The following is a 21420-nucleotide window of genomic DNA, read 5'->3' as shown; positions in this document are numbered from 1 at the left end:
AACACTGCTTAGGGAAGTCTGCACCTTTTTAGAACCTGTTGGAGTGTCAAAAAGCAGATAGTATTGCTTTTAAAATATGTGCTTTGATCACATTGTGACAGCAAAAGAAATCTAAGACAGGAGTACTGCTGAACAAAGCTGTACCAGCAGAAATTGTTCAAACAGAATACGTTCTGGGTATCTCTGTAATCAAATGATTACCGTACACAATCCTATGCAAGAGACTATGCAGTGAGCTACAGCTTGTTTAAGAACCGGAGCCCAAGGACAAGTCAGAAACAATTCATTTGGAACTTTAGATCTTTAGTTTCATCTAATTGCAGCTACCACTGCAATGTAATCGGAAAGCACTTTTAAAGCAGGCTTCAGGCTGAATAGTAGAGCTTTATCCTATGAACCTAGGTCAAAACGGCAGGCGTTTCCAAAGAAATAGCTGAGGTGAAATGTGGAGCAAGCACCCAAAAAGTGTATCGATTCATAGTTTGAATAAGGTCAAAAGTGTAAAAGAAAGTTAGGTAAGTGAGAAGTAAATTTGTTGGGGAAAAAATATTGTATTACATTTTTACAGAAAGATTTTGAAAAAGGGTTAAATAATTATTTTGGTTATGTTTAACAAAAGAATGCCAAAAACTATTTGCAGGTACAACCAGTGATGGTTTGCGAGCATTGGGATGTCACATAGACACCCGTGCATTGCATGAGCATCATTAACAGGGTAGTATGTAGGTGTTGTGGGGCAAGAGAAGTGAGAGGTTCTGACCGCATTGGGGTGATTGCTAAATTGCTTGCTGGCGTTGGTTTACAAATTATTTAAAGGTAAGGGTAGGGACGGAATATCTGGGAAGTACTGTGTCTGGCCACTCCACTGTAGTCCTGAGATACAAATGGATAAGAATTCTCCATAGGACTCAAATCCGGCAGCTTCGGAAAGAGGCACTGCAGGACACAGGCTTTCACGGCACAGTCCTTTAAGAGATGCAAGGGTATTTTGACATTAACAGGGGTAATGCATCATCTTGGACTGAAGAACAGGAGGTAATGGAACTAGTACTACAGAGTGTGTGAATCAGTGGGGCATATGGAGTCGGACAGCAGCTATAGTGCAATATTTTGCACATCAGGGACTAAATCAAGTAGGTGGGGGGCATGGTACAACACAACTCTTGAAGCAGACGTGATTAATTTAAAACGTAAATGGGGTGAGCTAATAGCTGTGTTTGATAGTGGCACACATCTTGTTCACACAGTGGTTTTACTGCAAGGGGCAACAATCTGTGAGGATGCGGTCATGGCTCTCAAAGATTAGAACCCTCACCAACCCATATTATAGGTCCAAAAGAAGGGGGAATCTTTGATGTGCCCAGAAAGCTATAAATTGAGTGTTTCCGGAATTCCTCCACGGAACAGTGGGGATCTCCCAGACTAGGGACTCACCTGGTAGACAGAAGGCTTAACACTTTCAAGATTATAATTGCCCTCAACAATGCAGACACACGTTAATGGAACGTTTGCAGTGTGTTGAAGGGGGTCAGAAAGTCAATTACTTTCTAGTTGCCCCTATGAAATGGAGCAGATTACTTGTTTCGCTGATCTGGGTGGAGAAGAGGACAAGAGAACACAGATATAATGAAGGTACCTAATGAGAAAAGTGGAGGACTTCCTGGATTTAGAATGAACTATGTGACATCCCAGATGCAACATCTTTTTGGCATGACGAACCCCCTAATCAAGAGAAAATATCACTTTCCAGATGCCATGCGAACTCATATTAGTTACGTATTTACATCTTATAATGGTAGGGACTACAGGAATTCATACTTAATAGCACATATGTATAAATCTGGGTCATGCATAAAGTCCTATGGGTTACCCCATTCCATAGTTGCATGCCCATGTAGTGGCTAACAGGATTGATGACTGTGACATAACGACATAAGCTTTTAAACATTGAAAAAGATCAAAGAGAAATTTGTGATATTCTTGCATCAATTCCTTTTCTACTCTTCATGGTTGGCAACTGAGGTTATGAGAGAAGGGAGTGGGTTACCTGGTAGAGAATGGAGCGGGTTACCATGTAGGGCAGCATATGGTCAGAAGAGATTCAATTAGGAAGTGTTGGTAATATATTTCATTGCTTTATAGAGCCTCAAGGAGATGATGTCAAGTGAGCCAGCTCCATATTAGATACCAACGACAGAGAATTGTCAGACCCTTTAACTGATGTAGAATGGAGCAGAGTGATTGCTCACACCATAGAAAGCGTAAGGAGTGTTGGATTCAAATCTTGTATGACTACGCTGTTGAATAAAGCGAAATTAATGAATGTAAGATTCAAACTTAGGCAACAGAAATATATTTATAGTGTGTGCCACATAAGAGTAATCATGCATAAGAACTACCCATATAGACCGGAGGTGTGGCCCAGATGCTGAAAGTTCACAGGGACCTTCTTTATGAGTGGTTCTTAACCTTGTGACTTCTGTTGAATCCCACTTGATCAATACTGTAAGAGTGGATCCCCACCACAGCAGATTATATCATTTGAACCTCAAAACAATAAACAAAATGCTGAAGATAGTCTACATCAAATGCACAACTTTTTTTTTAGTTAACAAGCAAAAATATGCAAAAATCAAACTTTTAATCCAAAGGTTGCAGTATTTCAAAAATATTGTTTAATTTTCTAAAAGATGAATTGATGAGCATGCTCTCTTTTTTTGGTGTTTACCGGTGCTTCTATTGGGGCCAGGAGTCATCCGTTCTAGATTCGATTTTCTGTACTACCATAAATCAAGATAAGGATACCAACTTAATTTTTTGTCTCTAAATTCAAATCAACCCCCCTCCACTCCCCCCACAACCACCCAAGTAGGCAGAGGGGACTCCCATGTGTCGTACAGTTTACGAATCAATTGCATATGATATGGTTTTGTACTAAGGCAAAAGGGTTCTGGGAGGCAACTATGATTAAAACCAGAAACACCAAGGGGAATAGGAAAAAGTATCCCTCGGGAACAGCAATCTTGGACTATATCCAAACCTAAACAGAAAGAAACTATGATTTAGATTTGTAAGTTTGTGTGTACTTCCAGCAAAAAGGAGTACTGTTACACATTTGTTGCTCCCCACCGACCCAATTATCGGTGAGTGCAAAAAAAAGTAAAGCAAGGAGAATTAGCGGGAGAAAGGAGAATGGCCACAATCTGCAATAAAGTAAGGTAAAAACCGGATTATGACATGAATTTGAAGATACTTTTTTTTTCCATCATACGCCTATTAGATGTTGGTGAAACCTGAACTGCCCATAAAGCTGCATTTGTTTCTGATATACTATGTTTTACTTGACACAAATTTCCCTCTGCCGTAATATAATTATTGGCATGCACACTGTTCTAATGAATAAATACCAATAAATACATTTACAAAACCCCCTGCTGCGAACAGTGCAAGTGAGCAGAGAATGCAGGAATTTACTGGACTAAACAGGCAAGCTGCCTTTCGTGAACACAGCAACTCTTCAAATCAAGGGTCTAAGACACGGACCAAACTCCAGGAGCTGCAAAAAGAAGCACCAAGCAGCAGAATGGTTAAAAGAAGTACAAGGCATAAGGTAAACGAATAATACATGAACTAAGCATAAGGGATTATTTTAAACGCAACAAATTATTTAGAATACATACCAAAATTCTGGGTTACCAGCCACATTGTCCAAATTGAAACCATCCAGTTCAGGTCCCATTTCAACAAGAAAGCGGGCCAAATTGTCAGCAGTTTCTTTTGTTTCAGCATCAACTGCAAACAAAGAAATACCACCTCTATCTATTAGCATGTCCTAGGTTAAGGAGTAAACATGCAATCTACCTAATGATTAGTCTTGAAAGGTCACGTGAAGAGGTTGTGCCTCAAAGACAATATCAATGCAGGCCACCAGGTGGGAGAAACACTTTAGCCTGATATTTAGCTATTAGTTGAACCATTCCAGGACTCTGGCTGCAAGAGACGTCAATTAAAATGGCAACCCATAAAAAATTTAAAAAATGAACACTTTTCAAATTTTACATTCATAAATTAAATATGGATTCCTTTTTTTTCATTTTACTGCCCTCCCTCTGTACGTTTCTTTGCTGATTTGTAAACGGGCTGGGTTATAGATGCTCCGTTAACACAAACCTCACTTAATCATACAGTTAACCTGCAAAATTTTGGCAGCCCCAAACATGTTCTGAGACATTGGAGAGCCATCTTTCGACAATGACGGTGGTTTAGTTGCTTCAATGAATTGTGCTGTAACTGACCATGCACAGTGAATTAAGGACATGAATGTAACCAGTTTTTGAGAAAATTAGACCAACTTCCCAAGACTACTCTGCAGAGTGAAATGCCTTGCACAGCTTTCTACTAAAGACTGATGCCAAGGATCAGGAACTATTACAGTTCTCCATCTCTTAGTCTTAAAACTCATCTTGTTAGATACAAACTGGATATTCTTATCGGCACATGCATGTGATTTTAACTCCTCTTGTTGCCTACCTGTAAATAGAAGTATTTTCTCTTTCTTAAGATTGTAGCCTGAATTGACAATGAAGTGTTATTTATTGTCATATACTGTATCAGAGTTGCTCAGCCTACCACCTCCTAGAGGAAGTCTTGACTGCTTGTTCTCACTAACTAGAGAGAGTACCCAAATCGACTATCTTGGTTAACTAAATGGGAGGAGATATGGCCTAGTGGTTGAGCTGCAGACTTTGAAACCAGGGGACCCAGGTTTGAAACCTGGCTTCAGTGCTCTGCTTAACGTCATGTAATTCTGAGCAAATCACTTGATCTCACTGTGCCTAAACATTTAATGTGTGAATTGTATTTGTGTAAACTCTACTTGATGTGCACGATCCCCAAGATGGTGTTCCATACCCCCAAGTAATGTAAAGAACATCATTTAAGTTTATGCAACATAAATGCCAATACATACACACAACTGGAGTGCAATTGTACTGGTCTCCCAGGGATATTAGTGTACAGCAAAAGGACACTGCAGAGTAAGCACTGACCATCCCACGAGCCCAAGAAATGGCCTCAGACATGCTCTGCAGGATCTGATGATAGATAAACAGTTGATTCCCTTTTGGATTACAACATTCTGTATTGTGTTCTGGACCTCCAAGGTAAAAGAGGCACAAATAATAAACTGACTGAGCTCAACCATCAGCATCAAGTTGAGCAGGACTGAAGGCAATGAGTAGTCTGGTCAGAGGTGTGTTTGACTAGGTAAGGCTAATGTGAAATGGACAATTCATGCATCCAGGCCTGAAGGAAGAGGGATACCCCAATAGAAGAGGTAGACCCAGATGCCATTTTTCTACTTTTCTTAGTCCTGAAGCACAAATCCACTCCCTCTTGCCTACATGAAATATACAAAACTATTTTAAGCTTCTTAAAGGATTTTGAGTTTAAAAGGTAAATGACAGAAATATATTTGTGCTTCATTGACTTGTTGCCTCTACGAGATGCACAAATCTGGCATAATGATTAATGATTAAGATAACATAAAAGGGAGGAAAGCACCTTTACTAATCAGGGATAGGGGAAAAAACTTGCACATAAATGATATAATAAATGTTAAAAAAATGTTTTTTAAAAACACAGCTTGAGTAAAATACAAGAAAACCCACAAAAATCTCAAAGTTCAGTCAAAATTATCCCCAGCAGAAAACTGCTATGTTTGGAGATCTTGGCTATTCAAGTAGAAGAAACACATTGTCGTTCAAAGGCGTGAAGGAACACAGCAAAGTCTGGAATCCTTAAAGTGACCGTTTTCACTCTAGTTACTGCTTTAGGTTATGGGCACAATTTGACTCTTTTAGTCTCAAATGCTACAATAGAGTGGTGCTAGTTATCAAACCCACTAAAACATGACAAATTGGAATTAAATGGGATTGCGCAAGGTAAAAATGCAGCTACACAACTAGTCAGGAAGCATTAGCATGGGGAAACATCCTGATACGTTTATTCTTTTATAAGGGATCCCCATGCAATGTTTTGAATTAGAATGCGTTGTAATCCAAATTTGGTACACTGCAACCAATGTATGAGTTTCATCCAGTTCTGCAGAAGAGCAAATGTTTAAAATGCCTGACCCTGAAATCTGAACTATATAAATGGCAAAAAGCAGACATGTGCCTGTACTCCAGGGAGTCTAATTATCAGTACAAACACTAATTCTGCCTTGTTATCAATCTTATATGCACATCTTGACTGCCCGGGTTCTTCCAGGTGCAGCTGCCTCTTTATTGTGCAGTGCTCGAACAGAGGAAATTCTCAAACTGAATAGATACAAGAGAGAGATTTTGTGTTCACCTAAATTCCCAGAGACTCTGAACTTTCATTCTGGCCTTCATCATGTCTAGTTCCCTCCTGTGAAAGCGGAGAAGGATTTGGGAATAAAAAATGGTTCAGTACTAACTCTAGCACACCAGGTCTCATTTGTGGTGAATTCTTGCCTTTTTCACCTGCATACTCGGAATTGTGTTCTTTATATATTTGGCCTGGCTGACAAGATTTCAATTTTTAATGCTTTAATTTCCTCACATCTGCCTGGGTCTTCCCTCCTTTCTGGACCATAAATTACAGCCGATTTAGAATTAAGCATCCAGGTAGGCATGTTGCATCACCTGCAGGAATCATATCACCCCTATTTTAGCCTCTTCTCTGGGCATTCTTTTTAAATCCAATTGTTTGATTCACACAGAGATTTATTGTCCCAATATTTCACCACTTCTACATCTCGTTAAGTTGTACCTTCCTTCTCATGCATTAAAATCTGTGAATCTTTATCTTCTTATGACCCAAAAATGTCACCTAACATTTATGGGTGACAGAGCCTTTTTGTTTGCAGATGCAGAAAGGTGGAATAAGCGGCCTCTGTACCTCTGTCCTGAATCAGGGTTACTGAAGTTCAGAAAGTTGCGGAAAACGTAGTTATTTCCCTAAATTTATCAGCCCTCTGCAATTTTGATATATCTATCCATATTCAGAGGCATGATACCCTACTAAAGCTGATAGAGCGCTCTACATGACCCAAGTATAAATACACCTTTCTTAAATGTCTGGCCTCAACCTACATTATTGTTTGGAGGGGCACTTCCATTGCCATCTTGATGTCATGCCCAAGACTTAAGCTACTCTGCATTATTTAAAATACTTTTTTTTTGTTTAAGAATAAAACCAGAAAATATAAAATGTTCTTTTTCTACTGTACATCACTACCAATAATGCATCTGACATCTCCGTACATTTTCCTAACCTGATGTTACATTTAATAAAACTGTGAAGCAGATTAAGGTGAAGTACAAAAAGAGAGCTTGCCAGATCAGGCCGCTAACCACAACACTGGAAAACCACAATGAGATTTTTTACTTCGCCATTGTGAGACATCAAGTGCTACTTGAGGCTGGCATGCAAACAATTTTGTTACTCTGAAACTTATTCAGGAAACCCATTTATTTTGAAATGATGCACAGCAAATACAAAACACTTACGTTCTGATGTTCGTAACGGACACGAAAGCTTGGATTCCACAATGTTTTGAGAAGCAAATGACTTGGGATTCTCTGTCTTTTCTGGGCTCTTGGAAGTGCAAGGTACCTTAGAATTGGCCAGAGGGTCAGAAGACGGAGTCTGTTGTGATATCACACATTGTGGAAGCTCCAACTCCGTCACAACAGAGGTTGTCTTGGGAAGAGAAATCTGAACAGGAGATTTTTCAGAATCTGTTTGCGTCCCTTTGGTGAATCTAACTTTTTTCTTCTTGCGAACTGGGATGACTTTACGAAATCTTTTCTTTGCTGCTGCAATTTTCCTTGCCAGTATCATGGCTCTGACCGACTCATTTGCGAGATCTTCAGGAGACCTCTGGTATGCATCAGCTTGAACTTCTGAATCCCTCGTGGTTTGTTTTAACTTTTGCATTTCCAAAAGTTTTAATCTATAATATTTATACTCATATGTACTCTCATCAAACATAAACCTACAAAAAAAAACATGAGATGATAAATGATATGGAGGCTTACAGAGTGATCTACAGATTTATCTAAGATACTAAGACGATGTTTTCTGTGGCGAATGACAGAGAGAAACTGATTCTAATATTTATTATACAAACAGTAATCAAACGTTATCCCTGCTTCAGCTGAAAATAGACTTATGAGTAACAACCGTTTCAGGTATGGCTATCTGTCACCAAAGACCACATACTTTTGAATTATTTCCCTTAGTAAATCTGGGAAATCTTGATTTTTTTGATAAACAAGTTTTTATTGTTTTGAAAAAGATTACGTACAAAACAAAGAGAAAGAAGATTAGCTGAGCACGGAACACAATGAGTCAGGAACATTCACAGCAGCATGACATCCCACAGTCCCCTGCTCGTTCGGGCATACACCATCGCAAATCTTTAGACAAATTGTGGTAATCAGTCCATGGTACCCAACCATTTCCCACACATCTTGCAGTATTTCCTAGGGCATCCTCTTGCGACATACAGGGATTTTTCTTGGGTCGTGCACCTGTCCACCCCCCCACGCCATCTCCCCGGATCGGGTGGTTCGGGGCATTTCCACGCCGCCGCGATGTCGCGCTTGGCCACAATCATGGCCGTGTTAAGGAAGATCTTTTCATTCCTGGTCCCATCCAGCCCGTCCGTGATCCCCAGTAAGAAATGACGTGGGTCGTGGGGAACCGTCCAGCCCAGAACCTTCGTGAGCTCCTCCTCAATGGATCCCATGAATCGCGCCAGGCGAGGGCACGACCAGATCATGGGGAAAAAATCAGCTGGATCACAGCCACACCTAGCACAGGACGCATCTGGGCGCAAGCCCGTGCGATGAAGGCATGTGGGCGTGAGGTAGGCGGCATGTAGATAGTAAAGCTGGATCAACCTAAGCTTGGCGGATTCTGTGATAATCTTTGGGGCCATAAGGGCGTCACGCCAATCAGCCTCGTCAAGAGGGCCCACCCACTCCACCCATTGGTCCCTCAACCTGTCCAACGAGGTGAGAGTATTGTTGATGAGAGCGCGGTAAATGCGGGAGATGCCCCCCTCTGCCCGAGTCACCCAACATGGTTTGCGCCTCTGGAGGACTGTACTCCGGAAGCCAGGTCTCGTCAGGAAGATGCGAGCGAAGGGCATGCCGCAGCTGCAGATATTTGTAAAATTGGGATCGGTGAAGGGAGTAACGGGTCTGGAGTTCCTGAAATGAATGCGGATGGCCGTTGGCCCAGACATCCCCAAGCTGCGAGACCCCGATAAGGTCCCACGAGTTAAACCCCCGCAACCCACTAACCTCGCGGAGCCAGGTTCCCTGCCAGAGTGTGGCGTAGGGCCGCCCGCCAGGCCAGGAACACGGAACGCGTCAGGCAACTGAGACGGAACGGTTCCCCCATACATCATGGATTTAATTTTTTGGAGGCCCAACATACTCACCTCGAGCCGATATGCTGGGTCTGCCAAGCCCCCATTAAACCAATCATGGATGACTAGAAGGCGCTCTGCCAAAAAGTAGAGATACTGATGTGTCATCCCCATACCCCCATCAAAGGACGGGATCCGGCAGGTGGTCAGGGCCAAACGCGCTCGCCCCCCACTCCAAAGGAATTTAGTAGCGAGGCTATCCAGCTCCCTGAACCAAGTTCTGGGGAAGCAGAAAGGGGTATTTTGAAGAATGTAGAGGAATCTGGGGAGGATCATCATTTTGAACAGGGCGACCCTCCCCAGGGGATTCAGGGGAAGGGTCTTTCATTTTTGGAGATCCTCCTTAGCCCTGTTTACCAATGGAGCTACATTGAGAGACCAACCCAGCTCGGGAAGAAGGGTGACCCAAATCCCCAGGTATTTGACCGATTGGCGTCGAAGCGGAATGGTGGATTACCAATCGTAGCATTCCCTGGATAAGTGTAGTGGGACCAGTACCAACTTCCCGGGGTTCAGCCGGAGACCAGATGCTCGCTGAAAGGACTGCAAGATCCGAAGGCACCGCGGCCTGGAGACCGCAGGCTCAGCCAGAAAGACCAGGACATCGTCGGCGTACAGGGCTATCTTGTCCGCTTCTGTTTTGGGCCATTCCCAGCCGCAGTCGTCGGCCCGCACCGAGGAGGCCAGAGGCTCCATCACCAAAGCGAAGAGCAGGGGCGATAGAGGGCAGCCCTGCCTTGTCCCCCTGGCAATAGGGAAGGCCTCGGATATCACCCCATTAACCAACACGTGTGCTCGTGGGTGGGCGTAAAGAACGCGGACCAGAGCCCTAAAGTGGGGCCCAAACCCCATCTCGACCAGCACGTCCATTAGGTATGCTCAGTCCACCGAGTCAAAGGCTTTTTCAAAGTCTATAAAAAGGAGGGCTAGGTAGGGAGTAAGAAGGTGCCGGTGGGCCAGAGCCAGCTGTAGCCTCCGAAGACAGTGTCTGGTCCCGCACAAGGGCATAAAGCCACATTGGTCAGGGTACACCAGCAGGGATAGATAGGGTTTCAGTCGCTGAGCGAGTATGGCAACGTACAACTTAGGGAAATCTTTATTTTAACAAAACATTTTTAACACAGCAACCTCATTACTCACTTAACCAAGCCACCTCATCACTTGGGCCTTCCTTTTCTGGCCTATCTTTTGAATAGGGTAAAGGGTTGTTCTTCATCAGCCACACTTACAGGAGCACAAACACATACCAAGACAGGACGCTTCAGGCTCTCAGATTAGGTTTTGTAGAGGCTGCAAATGCTTACTCGTGCCACTGACCTTGCAGTCAGCCTTTGACAAATTTGGTGTTCTGTGTTGCAGGTTCTTGGAACAATCCTAAGGATATTTGGCCTGGGGTCATTAAGGGGTGGAGAAAACACAGTATCTTATTCTAGTCAGTAATTTATGTGGAACAAACTAATTCCTGTAAATGATGCTCCACATGCCAACTGAAGAACAAAGCCTGTGTAGTCTGAGCTCATACACAATCCCTTCCCATTATCCAGATTCCATTCCTTAGAAATGATATAGGTGGGACTATTGGTGCAGGGGTCAGTGACAGCTGCTGGTCATAGTCAAATATACTACCAAATGTCTGGAAGCTTTTTCACTCTGGGGAACGAGTGCATATCATATATGTGATCCCATCATTCTATTTCTTTGTCAGTATTGATCTATCAGAAATGATCACTCATCAGAGCACAAACTACACTTACCAAAGATCGAACAGGTGACTTTCCAGATTTAACACATTAGAACCACCATATACCATCCCCAAAATAAATGGGCTAGTGGAAAGATGTAAACGGACCATCAAGCAAATGCTAAGGCCACAGATTCAGAGGCCAAAGAGTAGGATAAAGAGCTACCCCCCATCCTTTTTAGCTTTCCAAGGACCGCCTCAATCCTCTGCTGGTTTCAGCCCCTTCAAATACCCTTTCAGTCGCCCACTACAGATCTTACTGCAGGTGGCTCGGGAAGATTGGGACGTGAGAAAAAAACAGCACTTAAGTGGACAGAGTAGTGTCCTTAGGAGATAGGTTATCAGTAACTGGAACCATCAATCTCCAGGCAGCTCAAAAGAATAAAGGAAAACATGACCAAGGCACCTGGTTAAACAGCCCATAAACAAGAGGTACAGTACTGCTTTTCATTCTCACCTCTCTAAAAAACACTCCTCACTAAGTTGGGCAGTCCATATGCTCTGCCGAAGAAAACAGGACTTTGATCTACTGCATATCGCAAATGGATAATGTAGGAAGCTGGCAATGTATATACTATACCAAAATGAGGTATAGTGTGCACAAAGTCCAGTGGAACCCCAGAGGTAGGCAGTGGTAAAAGTAGATAGCACCATACTCTCTATTTGTGGTAGTATGGGCGAGCAGTAAGGCTTTATCAGAGGGTAGTGTTAAGCATTTGTTGTACCTACTCAGGCAGCAAATGATGTCACACACTCAAAGACTGACCTCAGACCAATTTTGTTTGTATAAAAATATTATTAAGTTATTTTATTTCTAGAACTAAGCAAGCCTGGTACAGGTAAGTGAAATAATACTTTGCAAAATCTTATGCAATGTTTTACAGTTTAAAGTAAGTTCAAATGCAGTTACTTTGGAGATTACAATACTCATTACTTTTTAAGTTACTTTTGCTAATCAGTGTGATATGCCTAGATATCACACCGAGACACTTCCTAGAAAAAAGGCAAGTAATTCACTTTTGGTACATTTGCAGTTTTTCAAGTTTTCATACAAACCAACTCCGCACTTAGAAGAATTTTCAAATAAAAGCAGTCAATGCAATCTTGTGGGAGGATATTAATTTATCAGTTTACAGGTAAGTACTTGTTTGTGGAAGTTGGTATTCTGGAGTTAGAACCAGAGTTCTCCCAGGGTCAAGGATGCACTCTCAGCGGCACTAGGGCGTCCAGCTGCAGAGTGCTGAGGCCCAATGTTATCTAATCGGGGAAAGGGGACCTCCGGTTGGTGGCTGCTCACGAGCAGGCCATAAGGTTGTGGGAGCAAAGCTCCTGGTGTTAGGCTCAGGGCAAAAGGGGATCAGAGTTAGCTCACACAGTGCACCCGCAGCGGCAGCTGGGTGCTGTTTTGGAGTCGGGTGCCCTGTTGTTAGGTCTCGCCTAGCGTCGCAGCGCATGCACTGTCGCTCTGCGAGATCTATTGTCGTCGAGTTGATTTCGGAAGTGGAGTGGAAGCTCCGCCCATGCTTTCGATTGGCGCGCGTCATCCTTTATGGTAAACGCTGGCCTCCAATTGAAAGTGAGGCTTTTTGGTGACCGCTCTGTCTCCTTTAGGCCCCGCCCACCCAGACTGGATTGTGAGCTTGCGGCGTTAGACTGTGGCCTTTAATTACTGGGTAAGCACTTTTTGGTTCCTCTTCCCTCTGTCTCTCTCCCTGAGCAGGACACAGCTGCTTGTTTTAATGGCAGGCGCGTGTTTATTTTTGCATTAAAGTGAAAGCGCGATGCAAAACACAGTCCTGTCCCGACTACAGCCGAGTTTAGAAATCCGTCAATCAAAGGAAAATGGCTACATTCAGAATGTTACATAAAAGATTTGATCCGCACTCAATAAAGTATAAAAAAAGAATTCCATCCAATAATTGTATTTTGTATATTCCTTTATTCTTTGAGCTATCATTTCTTTCTTCCTAGTAGCCAACGTGTTTCGTCCTATTTAAGGACTTCTTCAGGGCTCATCTGTTGTCTTTCGGGTAGTTTTTGATCTCGTCTTGCTTTCATCCCCCTACCTTATTTTATTCTTTTTGGAACATCAAGTCTAAGACCCAAGTCGGACCAATGATCCCTGTTTTCACCCTCGGCCCGCCCCAGCATACTGCGCAGCCTCAGCACAAATCGCCCGCCAAAGACGGAAGCAGCGTGTTGCGCAGCAGGCCTCAGGAGAGTTACTGAGTCAAACCAGGCCGGAAGGAGTGACGGAAATCTGCCCGAAGAACGGCAGCGAGCGAGTGAACGTTGCCTTGGTGTATCCGACCACCCCGACAGTGATCAGCCCCTGTTCCAAAAAGAATAAAACAAGGTAGAGGGGATGAAAGCAAGACGAGATCAAAAACTACCCGAAAGACAACAGATGAGCCCTGAAGAAGCCCTTAAATAGGACGAAACACGTTGGCTACTAGGAAGAAAGAAATTATAACTCAAAGAATAAAGGAATATACAAAATACAATTATTGGATGGAATTGTTTTTTTATACTTTGAGTGCGGATCAAATCTTTTATGTAATTGTTTGTTGTGAAAGTTTTTTTCACTGCCTTAGGAAACGAAGGGGTCTTGTTTCCTTGATCTTCGCACCACAGAATTGATAATGCTCCCGAGACAAAGATAAGTGCTGTACCATATCTTAAGCCTCTTTTGTAAATCTTTTACATTCTGAATGTTGTACATTTAGGAGGGCAGGATCTTTCTTCGGCCACAAGAATTAAAATGTGTAACCTTGCATTCCCTTCCACCTTCAACAGAGCGCGGTCAATTTGTTTATATAATAAGTGGCACACTTTTGTATTGCACACAAGAAACTCCACTCGAATGTATTTCATGCAAGTGAGCCTGGAAAGCGGCCTCTTTTGGAAGTTTCTTTTATTTTTTTGGAAGCGCGTACAATCATTATACTGCTCAGCTCGTATATCTAATTCATTAGTAAGTAGTCTGGGATGGGTTGCATTGAAGTATGAAAATCCAACCCTTTTGTAGCACAGCTGTTGGTTTACCCTACGCAGCACTGGGTGAATGGATTACTGCCAACATGAGGATCCAGGGAAGTTCTGACCATGGCCTGATAACAGACATTGTATGCGGCGCTCAATCGCGTCCCTGTTTTCAGATTGTGTAAAAATACAGTTCACGACATGCATTTGGCAAGGAAGCTTCCTCACACAACTGCAGTGGAGTGTTGGCAGGGCAATTTAAGGGGTAAATGATGATTTAATTTAGGAAACATTGCCCTTTTCAAATCAATTTAGGGGACGCTTGACACGCAAAATATTCTAGGCACTACATTTAAACGTGTAGTTTTGCTACTATGGCACTCAAGCAGCTGCTTCTGGTGCCCTTTTTCCGGGAGGTATATGGTTGACATAAACATGTAGCTCCCTGGGGTTTTGCATCAAGTTTGAGTGACTGATTTGAAAAAAATAAGGGGAATGGCACAAAAAATTAACCTGGTCTCGTGTGGGGGAATATTGTCGATGCAGGCCAAACTGTAGGACTCCTAATGGTTTGTGTATTTGCCTGTCATTCTTTTGTTCAATAATTTTAAGGCTTGGAAATACTTCACTGAGGCATTATAGGACAGCAAATGAAGCATACACATTGAAAGCAATGAGCACATTTAAAGAAACAGCACCCCTGCTGCATAAACGGAGCAACCTATGATTGGCTAAATTAATTCTTTTAGACTTTTGTCTCAATCCTTTACCGAAAATAAGGAAATTTTCTTACATTTTCAGACCGCCCTCTGATATTTTAGTGTTGTATTTATTTGAAAGAAAAGTGTGTACTATTTATTCTGTGTACTGTCGAACTGATTGTCCCACACATTACCTTGATTAGTTTCAGGGCTTTACAGGGGTCTGCCAGTGCTTATTGAATTCTATTTTGAGAGTTAGATAGTTGGTGTAAGAGAAAAATATGCATGGGTTGTAAAGCCTAAATAGAATTTTTGGGTGACACAATTCTGTGTAATTTTCCAAGGTCTTTCATGCAGTACTGTAGAGCTTTGTGCCTCAAGAGATGTGACTTAAAAGGCAATCTAAGGTGAATAAGTGTCTTAGCTTAAGCCTTCGGTTTATGCAAATGTTTAAAGCTCAGATTTGAGGTAGTTTCTAAGAGGGGGGAGAAAGCAATAACTGGATCCGAATCACTTTATGCATCAAGATAAATTACTGTTCTGTCATATTTGTGCAGCCATAATGGACATTTTTATTAGTGCTTGGTCAGTAGAGTAGAGGTTTTTGGGAAAATTAGATCAAGATACATTCCAGAGGAAATGCATGCACCAGCCATTTTTCTTTGCATTCCTAACTCAGTGTGTCTTATTTTCAGGTAGTAAGAATAGTACCGTGCTGTACTAATCAGAGTTTATAGACTCCTAAAATAGGTGTTAAAGCTATCCTTATTTTGACTTGACTTCGATTAGCCACTTAGTAATAAGGCACTACGCTTTTTCAGATGAGAAAGTGGCTTTCATAATGAACTAAACAAGAATAATGGGTAACACGCTCCAACTTTTGGTGTGGGGGCTCACATTTGTAGCCCATGTGTAATTAATTGGGGTGTAATCTTGTGAGGGCACCAAGACGACTACTTTTTAAAGATCAAGAGTGTTCATCTGTGTAAGAAAGTGGCTCTGTATATACTGCACTAAAGTAAGCTTCAGTGTGCACAGAGTCCCAAGTCCCCAGAGTTTTGGCAGAGGCTAAAGTTGGATATAACCTTACTCTCTAAAGTGGTAGCTTTGTCGAGCAGTAAGGCAGTATCAGAGGACAGTGTAAAGCATTTGTTGAACACACAAAACATTGTTTTGTATATAAAAATATATAGTTGTTTTATTTTAAAACCACAAGTAGGCATCAAAGTACTTTCTCAGAATGAGACGCTTTAGTTAAATACTTTCAATAAGCAATAGACTTTTAAATGCAAAAGTTGCAGTTGTTGCAACAGGCAACACAAGTTAAACACAATTATAACATTGAGCTCAATGGGAATTTTAAAGTAAACGCAATATCAATTACTTTGCATAGGTTTTTCTTACTCAGGGCTGGATCCTGGATTCAGCCCTGGCGCATCTCCAGTAAACAGTTAAAAGAAATCGTTTTTGTTACACAGGCGATTTTTAAGGAATATTTGTATGTTTCAAAAATCGATACTTTGAAGAATTTCTGGCAAAAACCAGGCAATGTTATCCTATGGAGGAAAGTTTGGTTATCGGAAAATCACAGTTGTAATTGCTTTGTAGGGTTAGTGCTGGGCACAAAGATCCAGCACTGGGATCTCTCCTGATAACAGGTGAGTAATTTTGTTGATTGGGTGATTTTTAGTGAATATTTAAAAGTTTCAAAACTCGACACTTAGAAGAAATTCCAAGTGAAAACCAGTCAATGTTACCCTATGGAGAAAATGCAAGTTTTCGTCTTTCAGGTAAGTACTCGACTGGAAGAGTTAAGGTTCTGGGGTAAGACTCAGGGCTCTCCCAGGGTCAGGTAGGTACAGTTGTTACACCCTCAGCGGCACAGGGGCAGCCGGGTATAGAGAGAGTAGGCACAATGTCAGCCTATGGCGGGCAGGGGGCCTTTGGTTGGTGGCTGCTAGCAGGCAGGCCACGCGGCTGTGGGAGCTGGGCTCCTGGTCACTTACACAGGGCAAGTGGGGAAGTAGGATAGGACAGATGCTGCACTTCCAGGGGCACTCGGGCGGCTGGGTGCAGTGTGCTTTTGAGCCTTCGGGCGATCAATGTATTTCAATGGGTAAGCTGCAAGATGGACAAAGGTTGCAAGTTCGGGGACAGAGATTCTTCAGGTGCGACCACCACTTCGAGAGGTAAGTTGGGAAGCTGTAGGTTAGGTAGGCACCCAGGAGCTGGGCACAGGGGGCTGCCGTGTGCAGGGGTGTCTTTTGGCATTGGGAAATCTTACCCTCTGCTGGTTGCGATTAGGGGGGTCCCCGGAGTTGAGGCTGCAGGCGTTGTCAGGAGCGTCGAGAAGGGTCCTTGGGTGCTGGATTCTTGTCGTCCTCTTGTTAGCTGCACGGCAGGTCTTCTTTCTTATTGTTCTTCTTCTTGTTTCGGAATCGGGATCTGAGGAAGAAAGGTTCAGGGTACCCCTAAATACTACATTTAGGGGCGTTACAGGTAGGTAAAGGGCAGGTACCACTGGGTCCCTGTCCTGGGGTGGGTACACCCCCTATCCTGCCACTCTCCAGTGGGAGGAGGGCAGGAGCCTAGTCCTGATTGGGTAGGGCTCCCCATCCTTAAGATGGCGAGAGCCCGGAGTTGTGATTCACCTCGCCTCCCCTACCTGAGGGGTGGGGTTGGCAGAGGCTGGCACACCCCCTTTCCTCACTTGGGTGTTTCCGCTGATCTTCCCGTCAGAGTGGGGGTCAGAACCGGTGGGGGCCAGTTGCTGAGTACAGCACGTGGCCTGGAGAAGCTCACAAAGGCGGCATGCCTTTGAAGCGTCCCCTGCCCATCCTGGGGGAGGAGTCCTAGCACCTCGCCCAGGATGTGCATTGTTGCAGACCCACGAGAGCGGATGGCTCTCTACCCAGGGGTCCAGCAACATGTCTGCTGGGTGGCAGCCTATGCAGCCTCTCAGTCAGGACACGGGTTGTTGGTTAGTTTCAGGGGGCAACTCTAAGTTGCCCTCTGTCGTGCATTTTAAATTAAATCCTACACTGGCATCAGTGTGGGTTTAATGTGCTGAGAAGTTTGATACCAAACTTTTCAGTCTTCAGTGTAGCCATCATGGTGCTGTGGAGTTCGTGATGACGATTTTCCAGCACCATATACTCTTAATGGCAGCATGGCACTTACAGTGCCCAGGAATGGACGTGAGTACTGTAGGGGTACAGGGCACATGCACCTGTACCCACACCACTGGCATAGAGCACCCAGCTAGAGGGGTGACTGAGGTATGCCAGGGCAGTGTGTTTGTGAGCATGGCACACAGGGATGTGTGCCATGTCGACTCTCTGTTTTGTTCTGCACCAAGACACTCAGCCTGAAAGGGCAGTGTGTGTGTGTCAGGGCACAGGGCCTCTAAGGGTGACACAATAAGTGCTGCAGCCCTTAGGGGCCTTCTCTGGTCACAGGGCCCTGGGTACCTAGGGTACCATTTACCAGGGGCTGACACATGGCCAGATATGCCAATTGGTTTTAGGCTTCAATGCAGTTTTAGGGAAGGAACACAGGCCCTGGGCACCTTATTGGAAGGAGCCCAGGGCACACTCAGTCAAAGTACATCAGCAATTCAGCAGAAAGTGGGGGCATATCATGCAAGAAAGATGGCACTTTCTCACAATCGGTCTGTAAGATTTATTTTTTTAACAATTAGTATAAATATTAAAGTTTATAACTATACACGCAGTCGATCAGGCTACCGAAAAAGACTCAAGTACTGTTTTACAATGTCATTTTACATCGTGTCCGGGTATGTGATCCAACTTACGGTTTTAATGTTCTTTTATTTGCTATTTGGTATTTATTTAACTGCATAAGTTACTTAAAACCATAACATTACAATAGAGCATTAAAAAAGTAATAACATCACAATTCATAGAATTAAAACAGGATCTGAGAAAGTGCAATAATTAAAATGCCAGCGTTTGTTTTAAGGGCTTCTTATCATGATTTCAATTGGGCATTGTTTTCTTTTTTTGGCTAGACCCATAAGCAAGTGTCACACTGCTGGCTCTTTCAAATCACCAAGGCTACTTTAATTTATTTTCTTTTTGCTGATGCTCTTTTTCTTAAGAAGTGGTTATACTTGGCGACTGTGTTGGTGAATGGACTTTAGCATGCCTGTATTTGAAATAGTCCGGTATCAGCGTTTGAACAGTTCGAGAACTGGATCGGGGGACCGAGCCAGGGTACATAGCACCCCTGATAGTTTGAACAAATCTTCCACAGTGAGCCAGAATAGAAGGGTCATTTTGTGTAAAGCATAGGGCAGAAGCTCTCTGGCAGGTGGTTACTTTTTCTTTCAAGCAAAGGTCTCTAAGGAGAAGCCTCCTTTCTATTGTTAAAGTCGGACAGCAGCACAGAAGTTGTAGCCAGGACTCTTGTTTATATTCACATAGGCGGCATGTTCCTCCTGTGTTCTGATCAGCCCAAGCTCGACTGAAATCCATGATTGGGAGTGCCAGCAATCGCATATACATAATCTCTCTTCTGGCCTTAGGGTTGAGCAGGGCTGAGGTTTATTTGTTAAATATGAATCATTCAGCGGTATCTGGAAGGGTAGTGTTTTTAATGCTGCCCTACTGGTACGAAACTTGTACTTGTTTGTTAGATGCGCATTTTCCAGATGATATAGTAAATACAAGTAAGAGCAAGTGCTGATTTATTTATTTCAAAGGAATCTATGGCTTTCATGAACTGCTTGTTCCATGGCGAGACAGTTTTTTCAAATGTGTCTCTGAGGCAGCTTTTTAGGGTATCCCCTGGGGAGTTCAAAGTTCGGATATAGTATTTTAAGAAGTCGGCCTCGAGGTTTAGTGATTGTTTAACTAATCCCAGCATCAGTCTAAGTCTCGCCCTTGAAACATGTTTTGGTAGTTGAAAGATTCTTTTGTAGGCCACGCACTGAGCTCGCTCTAAGGTTTCTGAACAAGCACCCGGAAATGCTTGGTACCCGTACGAGAGTGCTGGGAGGAGTAAGGCTTGAGTCACCTTTCTTATAGCCTCTGCTGACGGACTATCTAGCTTCTTGTTCAATTTTGTTAAACCATAAGTTATGGCCGTCGATTTATGGATCAGATCTTTTTTATGAGCGGTGAATTTTGCTGTTTCTGTGAGCCATATCTCCAAATACTTTATACTTCTGCACTGTAGTTATTATCCTGATGCCAACTGTACATGTAATATGTTTTTTGTGCTTTTGCCGACCTATTACTAAAATCTTGATTTTATCTGGGTTGAAGGTAAGATAATTAGATGTACAATATTCATGAAAACTAGTCAGTACTCGTTGGAGGCCCCCTTTGGTATGATCCATGATGACTATGTCATCTGCGTACTGTAGAATGTGTATAGAACGATTTCCTAGTCGAGGAGGGGCCAAGCATTTATTAACAAGATCCTTTCCTAAGTCAGCAGTATACAAATTAAAAAGAAGGGGAGCTAGCACACAGCCTTGCTTCAAACCATCAGCAGTGTAGATTTTGGCCGAGAGAGACGTGGGGCCTGTTTTCACCTGCACCCAGGTTTCTGAATAGAGGGACATTATAGCTGTTAAAAGTGAGGATGGGATGACTCAATTCGCGAATTTCTTCCACAACAGTTGTCTGTCAACCTTGTCAAACGCTGCGGTTAAATCGACAAAGCAGCAAAATAGTGGAGGTTGGTGCAGCTGAGTTGCGTAATGACAGAGGGCAAATAATGCGATTATATTGTCTGTTGTTGCGGCTCCTCCTCGGAAGCCTGTTTGATAGAAAGGGAGCAACTCGTTTTCTTCTGCCCAATTTTCCAATTTTTTCAAGAGGACCCATGCCTATGTTTTGGCTTCCAGGTCTAACAAGGCTATTAGGCGATAGTTGTTTGGATTAAGCCAATCGCCTTTTTTATGAATCGGGCATAATATTGATCCCTTTTAGGCTTCAGGGGTTTTTCCAAGGGTATAAGGGGTACTGAAGAGTGGGGTCAATAATGTTGCCCAGCTCGCTCGAGCGGATTGGAAAATCCCCGCAGGGAGGCCATTTGGGCCCAGCGCCCCACTTGATTTCATGCATTGTATTAGTCTTGTAATGTCTCTTGATTGGATTGGGGTTTGATGGTCACGTCTGTTCGATGGAACTAGGGCCATGGTAGATAATAAATTATGTGTCTGGAACTGAGGTCTCACATGGTTCTCCAAAACAGGGGCGGAGACCGCATTTGTCCTCGGGGGTCCAAGAGATTTTAATCTATTAGCGTACTCCCAAAAACGAGCTAAAGATCCTTCTTTGAGCATGATGAATACCTTTTTCCATTCCTTGTCCATTCCTCGTCTTGCTGAGCGCGTCTCAGGGCCCAGATGGTTATTTTAATGAGTTTTCCGTGCTTCCTTTGCTGCCGATAAGTTTCCGTAAGTTGGGTTTAATTTAAACAAACAGGATTTCTTCCTCAGGTTCTTCTGCGTGGGATTAATGGTTCGTTCCGACAGTGGGTTTTTTAATGTCACTTGG

At 43.2% G+C, this 21420-nt stretch overlaps 1 protein-coding gene across 1 annotated transcript in view; it reads right to left on the bottom strand.

Annotated features, from left to right (window-relative positions):
* Positions 1–21420, bottom strand: part of LOC146772276 (uncharacterized) — a 133491-nt gene that overhangs the window by 42235 nt on the left and 69836 nt on the right. The window contains exons 5-6 of the mRNA XM_085639888.1: positions 7536–8023; positions 3681–3792 (exon numbers count right to left, since the gene is read on the bottom strand). Of these exons, the coding sequence (XP_085496014.1) occupies positions 3681–3792; positions 7536–8023 (600 nt within the window). The remainder of the gene's footprint in view (positions 1–3680; positions 3793–7535; positions 8024–21420) is intronic.

The sequence above is a fragment of the Triturus cristatus genome, chromosome 12, assembly GCF_964204655.1.
Source record: "Triturus cristatus chromosome 12, aTriCri1.1, whole genome shotgun sequence".
In the NCBI taxonomy this organism is placed as follows: Eukaryota; Metazoa; Chordata; class Amphibia; order Caudata; family Salamandridae; genus Triturus; species Triturus cristatus.
The sequence above is the reverse complement of the archived record's forward strand: the minus strand, read 5'-3'. Positions and strand labels throughout refer to the sequence as shown.